General features: G+C 32.4%; 2 protein-coding genes across 3 annotated transcripts in view; both read left to right on the top strand.

Annotated features, from left to right (window-relative positions):
• LOC104723616 (linolenate hydroperoxide lyase, chloroplastic-like) overlaps positions 1 to 350 on the top strand; it is a 4,921-nt gene extending 4,571 nt beyond the window's left edge. The window contains exon 3 of one of the 2 annotated variants that reach the window (XM_010442005.2): positions 19 to 350. In XM_010442005.2, coding sequence (XP_010440307.1) covers positions 19 to 221 — 203 coding nt within the window. In that variant the 3' untranslated portion in view covers positions 222 to 350. The remainder of the gene's footprint in view (positions 1 to 18) is intronic. The other variant, XM_010442004.2, reaches the window with a different exon arrangement.
• LOC104728050 (senescence/dehydration-associated protein At4g35985, chloroplastic) lies at positions 6,000 to 8,094 on the top strand. The gene is made up of 5 exons (XM_019231528.1): positions 6,000 to 6,775; positions 6,866 to 6,975; positions 7,195 to 7,361; positions 7,459 to 7,543; positions 7,721 to 8,094. Exons 1-5 carry the CDS (start codon positions 6,233 to 6,235, stop codon positions 7,872 to 7,874), a joined length of 1,059 nt encoding a protein of 352 aa, XP_019087073.1. The 5' UTR covers positions 6,000 to 6,232; the 3' UTR covers positions 7,875 to 8,094.

Below are 8,094 nucleotides of genomic sequence, written 5' to 3'. Positions count from 1 at the left end.
AACCGGACCGGTATATTGGTCAGACCGGGTCTGAGTTGCTTGATTATCTTTACTGGTCTAACGGTCCACAAACCGGTACGCCTAGCGCCGCGAATAAACAGTGTGCAGCTAAGGACATGGTCACTCTCACGGCCAGCTTGATCGTTGCCGATTTATTTCTCCGGTACGATTCGATTACCGGTGATTCCGGTTCAATTAAATCTGTTGTGAAAGCTACGTAAGTGGAGATTCATTCGTGGTTGTTATGTCAATTAATCTTCAAATGTTTTATATTTTTGGAGTGTAGACATCAAAATAATGCGAACATATTTTATTTTTACAAATTTATTTATTGATGTATCATTTTTATATATGTTTTGTGATTTTGTAGACTATTAATTGAATGAAAAAAAAATGCAACATAGCGTGATTTGATTGGTTTGAAAACAGAGTTTGATTCGTTAAAATTTAATTAATCCGATCCAACAAAATCATTAGAAAATAAAAGAGAACATTTTATTATTTATAGAGAAGCACAAGATAAGCTATCGATGAGCTTCTTTGAATGGTTTAACCATTTCTCAAGAACGTATTGCTTCACCTTCCCCTCGTCATCTCCGAATACATTGCACAATGCCTTGACGTAGTATTTTGGGAACTTTCCATTCACTTTCACGTAGTACACAATGATGCGTCCTTCATCTCTACAGATAATTGTCTTCCATAGCGTCGGAAGGAGAAGTTTTGGGCTTGTTCATAGGGGGAGGAGGGAGCGATCGTGCTATATTTCTTCTTATGCAATCTTCTAGAGGGCTCTGCTTGGCTAATGAGATTGTTATAATCGAGAGGAAAGTTACAAAGAAAATGATGATGATGATCATGGAAGTCTTCATTATTTGATCTTTTGGCTTCGCTTTGATGTTCTAAGAGAAAAATGAGCATTACATATATATATGATAGAGATTAGCTGAGAGGCTGAAACTGTAAATTGTTAATTAAGAGTTTAAGACTTGAAACTTGTTTTACATTAACTTCATGTTTCATCCATTTTAACTTGTACTTTTAGTGTCCGAAAGGTAACGGCAGATTTAGTAGTGCGGGACAAATAATTTGATAGTGCGGTACGGTTCAACTGCGGTACGTGCGGGACAAATATATTTGCGGGACAAGTGCGGTTACTCCAAAATAAACAGTACAAAATAATGTTTGATTGGTGAAAAACAATTTGTGGTAAGGATTTCATATTATTTTATTAATAGCTAGTATAATTATATATTTTTATTTATTTGTATTAATAAATAAAAAAATTAAATACCAAAATTTATTTAAAATTAAAGTTTGATTGGTAATTAAAATAGTAAGGTTCACAATAAAATATTTGAATGGTAAAAAACAAAAACATGCAGATTACCATTAATAAAAATGTTAGAAAACATATCAATAATTAGTATAGATACATATTATTTTTTTATTTTGTTTTTATAAAGAAACATTTACATACAATTATAAACTTTAGATACCTAAATCATTATGATAAATATATATTGTTAAATGAATTAAAAAAATTCAATCATAAAGAATAAAACTTTAGATACTTAAATTGTATATTTTTTTTAAATTACATATAAGTAAAAAACTAAGAGGAAGAAAGAAAAGATAAAAGAAGGAGAGAATGTATTTTTTTTTGTATAAAGTAGGTACTATTTTTTTTGGTGTAGTAAAGTATGTACTATTTTAATATTAAAAAAACTGTATTGTTTTACGTGGTTTTCAAAGTGCGGTTTTCAAAGAAAACACTGGATAAAAGAAGATAATGGTTCAAAAGGCGGTCTAACTCATGGTCTGTTGGACAAATCAGCAAATTTTTTTTTTTTTTTCAAAAACCCAAATTTGTTTAAAAGTTGTTGATTGGTGGATGCTTTGCGGTTTTGAAGAAAAACAACTCAAATCCGCTTTTTGTTGGTTACCATTCACTACCCTATTGTTTTTTTTTTGAACAAACGTACTTTTATTGTTTTACATTAACTTCATGACGTTTGATGAGCAATCGTCTCAAATGTCCTTAAATCTAAAACCAAAATCTCAAAACTCCCCTTGATAAAATGATTTTCTTAAACAATTTATTTTTAATACGAAAATAGGTTATTTACAATTTTACCCTAACAAAATTTGAGAAATTACACATCATATTTTACATAATATTTAATTTTAACAGGACCCACTCAATTTCTCAACAAAAATAGATAAAAATCCCTAAAAACTAAAATCAAAACTATCTTCCTCTTTTCTCACTCCTCTCTCGAGAGCTCCTCCTCCTCTCTCTCCTTTCTATTGTTTTTTTTATAGCAAAATTGTGAATTTTTCAATTCTGGATTTATGTTCGTATTTGAATTTCTGAATAGTAATACTATTAATTTCTGAATAGTAATACTAGTATAACTAGGTTAAACTAGTGTGATTTTGAAATATTAGTAGAACTAGATAAAACTAGTAAAATTATATATATAAAATTGGTATAACTCGGTAAAACTAGTCGTTAAATTATGGAATTAGGATCCTATAGTAGTGTTGAGATGAAATGGATTTAACATCATTTGCAGTGAACAACTCAATGATATGTGGAAACAACGGTGGCGATGAACAACTCAACGACGAGCGATCTCTTTAACCAATCCCGGAAGAAAAAACGGCAGCGAAAGACTCAACGATAGAAACTCCAGAACAACTCAATGGTAAGTAGAAACAATGTCGGCGATGAACGACTCAACTAAGACGATTAACAACTCATCGACGACGATGAAAAGCACTTGAGAATTTGAATCCTCCACTCACTAGTGCTGAGAGGAAATGGTTTGTGACTTTTGGGTTTATGTTTGTATTTGAAATTAGATTCGGTAAATCAGATAATTTAAATCATTGATTAGTGTAGAGATGAAATGCTTTCAACAGCATTCGCGGTGAACTAATCAATGACGAGCCAACAACTCAAAAATGGTATGTAGAAACAACGGTGGCGATGAACAATTCAACAATGGCGTGAAAAAACTCTGAAATATAGTGGCGATGAACAACTCAATGTAAGTAGAAACAACTGCGGTGATGAACAGCACTTGAGAAATGGCGACGATGAACGATCTCTGAAACCACCTCAGTAAGAAGAAAGAGAAGGAAATAATGATACGGTAAGTACAAACTCGGGAACCAAGTCGGGAAGAAGTACAAGCCAACCGTAAGTGACTCCATAAACGATAAGTAGTTGAATTTGATTGAACAAGTAAAACTAGATAAAATTCATTTATTTTGGTTACAAAGAAAATCATGATTTGTTTGTTCTGGATTTCATTCAGAATTGAATTTCTGGGTTTTAAGTAATACTGGTAAAACTAGATGAAACTAGCTGGATTTTATTTGTAATTAACTATTTGTTGTTGAGAAAAAAAAACCCGCGCATCTGGAAAAAAAGTAAAAAAAAAAATCTAATTGTATTGCCACTTGTGCAATATGTGTGTTTACACTTAGTGTTCACATATAATTGTACCAAAATTGCAAATACTTGTACTTTGGGATTTTTTCATTTAATTAGTTTTACCTACTCTTAAATTACATTTTTCAGTTTCACCGTTGATTGAAGTCTATTAACATATAATTATGAGCTTTTTATGCAATCATATGTTTAAAACCTACAATTCTATAAGTTTGTCATCCTAATTTGGTTATTATTTACAAAGTAACCTTAAAAGTATAAGGAACAACTTGTTTAGGTACTTTCATAACAACCCAAATTTTATATTTTAAAAAAAATTACAATTGCTTTTAAACATTTAAACATTATTTTCTGACGTTTACTAGTACACACATTCTTAGGTTTTCTTACAAATTATTTTATGGATATTCAACTTTATTATAAGAGTTATACCAATTCTACCAGTTTTACTAGTTTTACCTAATTCTCTTATCGCAAGATCTCACATTGGATGGTTTTGGGTGCTAATCTATTGTACGATTCAACTACTAAATCTATTTGTTAGCAATTAAAAGTCCTAAACGACCCATAAACCATGACCAAATACCTAAAATAATGTGCATAATCAAATCTTCAATTTGCAAATCTAAAACCAAAGTTTGGAGGTAAAGAACTTGAAGTTTAGAGCAGGTGATGTTGAGACGAGGTGAAGATGAGACAAAATAACAACAAGTTTTGTTTCGTTGGTGATGAAAAGCTTGACGGTGGTGGAGAAATTTTGACGGCGACGGAGAATGCGTGAATGTTGTTTTTGATTTTTTTTCTTTTTGTATTTTTTATTTAATTAAATCTAAAAGTTAAAAAAGCATCACATTTTATTAAATTTATAAGTGGTATATAGATTAAGAAAGGAGATAAGGGATTTGTTTTAGTTGCAAGAGAGAGTTTTGAGTTGTTTTCTCAACGTTTGATTAACAAGTGACAACACATATTGTCGGCAACAATATTATCTTATATAATAAAAGTAGAGAGCTACTAAAAACTTGTTCTTAGAAACTGCCATCCGACATCTGTAGGTTAAATATAACTAACAAATACTAGTATTTCCAACTTCAAAAATATTCGTAGGTTAAATGTAATAAGTATTATATGTCTCTGTTGTTCCTGTTTAAGTAATTATTTTCTCACCTGATTTATGAAATAGGTAAGTCACACAAGAAGAAACAACCACCAATTAAAATATTCAAGACCTAAAAATAACATAAAAGAAATTGTTCATAATTTGAAAAAAGATAAACTGATCAATTAAAATAAACTATACAAATAAAACAAACTCAAAATAGACATGAAAAAAAAATAAAAAAATAGAGTAAATTTATTAACAAACCCTAACTACGTTTAACAAAAATTATATATATATATATATATATATATAAACAAATATTTGCAATGCAATGCAACCAAGTCACCTATTAAAGACGGAGAGTCACTTAAAATTTGTTTGGGTTAGTACATTCCAATTCTAATTAGATTTAATAAACTAATTAAAAAAATTATGGATTTGTATACTTTAACAAGAGTTTTTAACGTCAATTTAAACTGATGCTGAGTTTAAGAAAAGTGACGTTATAATTCAAACATCAGTTATCTAAGTGATGCCAGATATTTTGGTGTCGGCTGTTACGTTGCTTTTACAACCAGGCCTCCAAATTAATGAAATTGGCTAAAAATTAGTAAAAAAGTACACAAAATTAGCAAAAAATCTCATACCTAGCCAAAATGAACTCTATAATTAGCAAAAAGTTCTTCAAATTTTTTAAAAATTAAGATGAGTTCATAATTGACAAAAAAAATAGTACTTTTTACTTTTATATAAAACCCCAAAAAAGAATTTGGTAATTTATAGCCCCCCGATATTACTGGACGACACTGTTTAGTGTTTACAACTAAAGTTATTATATTAGCTCCAGTTTAGTCCCGAGTTTATCAATTGTACAAACCACCGACGGAAAGGGCTTGGTTTCGGGTATGGGTTGTATTGTGGGAACATTCCATTCACTTTCACGTTGTCCACAATGATGCGTCCTTCATCTCTACATAAATTGTCTTCTATAGCCTCGGAAGGAGAAGTTTTGGGCTTATTCAAAGGGGAAAGAGGGAGCAATTGTGCTATATTTCTTCTTATACAATCTTTCAGAGGGCTGTTCCTGGCTAATGAGATTGTAGTAATCGAGAGAAAAGCTACAAAGAAGATGATAATACTCACGGAAGTCTTCATTCTTTGCCTTTTGGCTTCTCTTTGATGCTCTAAAAGACACAATGTGCATGTACATATATATATGATAAAGATTAGCTGAGACTGTGAATTGTTCATTAAGACTTGAAACTTGTTTTTACATTAACTTCATGTTTCATCCGTTTTAACTTGTACTTTTACATTAACTTCATGAAGTTTTATAAACAAGTGACACAATACATATTACATGTCGGCAACAATATTAGTATTTATAACTAGGACAAATGTGAACATGGTTGGGTCCTAGAAAAAAGTAGTGTACCTCGATTAACACCGAAAGCAAAACACACTGTCTAATACATAACTCTTTTTGTTTTTTTACTTAATCGATAAGATTCTTTTTATAAAATCAGAAAAAGAAAAAACACACAATTCAATCTTGAGACTGTATCAAGAAACTTCAAGATAGGTAAAAATGAGTTTTTTTCAGATCAAAGACTTCAAGAAATGGAGCGAAACCATCTTCGTATAATGGACAAGAACAAGAAGACGCCATGTACTCATCGAACAGAACAGTGAGTGATGAAGTGTTACTAAAGATTGATGGATGCAGAGCTCATCTCATCGACGGATCCGAAGCGGTGGAGCTCGCCGCCGGAGACTTCGAGCTTGTTCAAGTTTTTGACAACGGTGTGGCTTTAGCTATGGTCGTGAGGATTGGAAATGACTTACAATGGCCGGTGATTAAAGACGAGCCAGTGGTGAAACTCGATTCACGTGACTACCTGTTCACGTTGCCGGTTAAAGACGGAGAGCCACTTAGCTACGGGGTCACCTTCTTCCCCATCGACGAAAACGACGTCGTTTTCTTGAACAGTGTCGAGTTGTTAGACGATTTCTTGAGAGAGAACTCGTGTTTCTCTTCGTCTTCGTCTTCGTCTTCTTCTTCTTCTACGGGTGTTAAGAATCGAATAGATTGGAAAGAGTTTGCGCCTAAGGTTGAAGATTATAACAATGTTGTGTCTAAAGCTATAGCAGGAGGTACAGGGCAAATCATTAGAGGGATGTTTAAATGCAGTAATGCTTACACTAATCAGGTTTGTAACTAATCATTAAATTTTTCTCCCAAGAAAATAGATTAATCTCAAATTCTGAATCTTGGGTTTTGTTTTTTTATGGGAGAACAGGTTCATAAAGGAGGTGAGGTTATGATTACAAAGGCTGAGAAGAAGAGTGGTAAGTCGTCACAAAGACAAGTAACCACAAACAAGAATCAAATCAATAAGAATCTTCATCGGTATGATAATAATTCACTCAAGAATGATTCTTTTTCAAGGGTGTTCCAATTTAGATTTCACTTCCAATCATAGTTTTAGAAAAATAGTTGCCATATTGTTATGGTATTAGTCGCTTGGTTTTTTATTGGGTATATTTCTAGTTCTTTGTATCTTTATCTCCTATGAACCATAATCTTTGTGGTGGTAATATAATTTTTGTGGTGGTAATACATATATAGAGTGAGGAGATTGTCGAGAGCGACCGAGAAATTGAGCAAGACGATGTTGAATGGTGTGGGAGTGGTGAGTGGCTCGGTGATGGGTCCAGTTGTAAAGTCTAAGCCAGGGAAAGCTTTTTTCTCAATGGTACCAGGGGAGGTTCTTTTGGCTTCACTTGATGCTCTTAGTACGTTAAATTGATTGTTATTGGCTTTCTCAATAACACTTGCTTATCTTTATAATGATAATACTAAAAATAGTCTGATTTGATTTTTGAAAATTAGATAAACTACTAGACGCTGCTGAAGCTGCAGAGAGACAAACTCTTTCTGCTACGTCCAAGGCTGCTACCAAAATGGTTAGCGAGAGGTAAGTTTCACTTTCAAAGTCCTCAATTTTGCGTCTACGTTTAATTAACAAAAATATATTGTTTAGATTTAAAGTTGTGAGCTCATTTAGTCTCGATGGTTTGTTTGCATTTATGTGCACCTACGTTTACATTTAGTGTGAATGTCTCATATAAATGATGTTTAATAACATGGACAGGTTGGGTGAGAGCGCAGGGGATGCCACGAGAGATGTGCTAGGCACGGTGGGACACGCAGCCGGGACTGCTTGGAATGTCTTCAATATCCGCAAAGCTTTCTCTCCTTCCTCGTCAGTCACATCCGGGATCCTAAAAAACGCTTCACGAAAGTGAGATTTGTTCGATTCTTATCACTGGTCAGCGTTATGTATGTTTTCGGGTATGGATTAGTTGTATAGGTAAAAAGATCAGAGATAAAATGCCAAAATGTGCGAATGTGTAATTTTAGTACCCTATCAAATATTCGTCATGTTGTTTCAATGACAGATTAAATTTTCTTGAAACTTATATAATCAAACAACTTATTACTTTGCCAATATCAAATAATTATACT

This window comes from Camelina sativa, chromosome 11, assembly GCF_000633955.1.
Source record: "Camelina sativa cultivar DH55 chromosome 11, Cs, whole genome shotgun sequence".
NCBI classification, from domain to species: Eukaryota; Viridiplantae; Streptophyta; class Magnoliopsida; order Brassicales; family Brassicaceae; genus Camelina; species Camelina sativa.
This window is presented reverse-complemented; position numbering and strand designations above follow the sequence as displayed.

What these genes read in the sequence shown, in the direction of transcription:
- LOC104728050 (XM_019231528.1), top strand. Translation starts at nt 6,233, where the DNA reads ATGTACTCATCGAACAGAACAGTGAGTGATGAAGTGTTACTAAAGATT. An exon ending in GTAATGCTTACACTAATCAG is followed by an intron (nt 6,776 to 6,865) that starts GTTTGTAACTAA and finishes ATGGGAGAACAG; the next exon opens with GTTCATAAAGGAGGTGAGGT. An exon ending in ACCAAAATGGTTAGCGAGAG is followed by an intron (nt 7,544 to 7,720) that starts GTAAGTTTCACT and finishes TAACATGGACAG; the next exon opens with GTTGGGTGAGAGCGCAGGGG.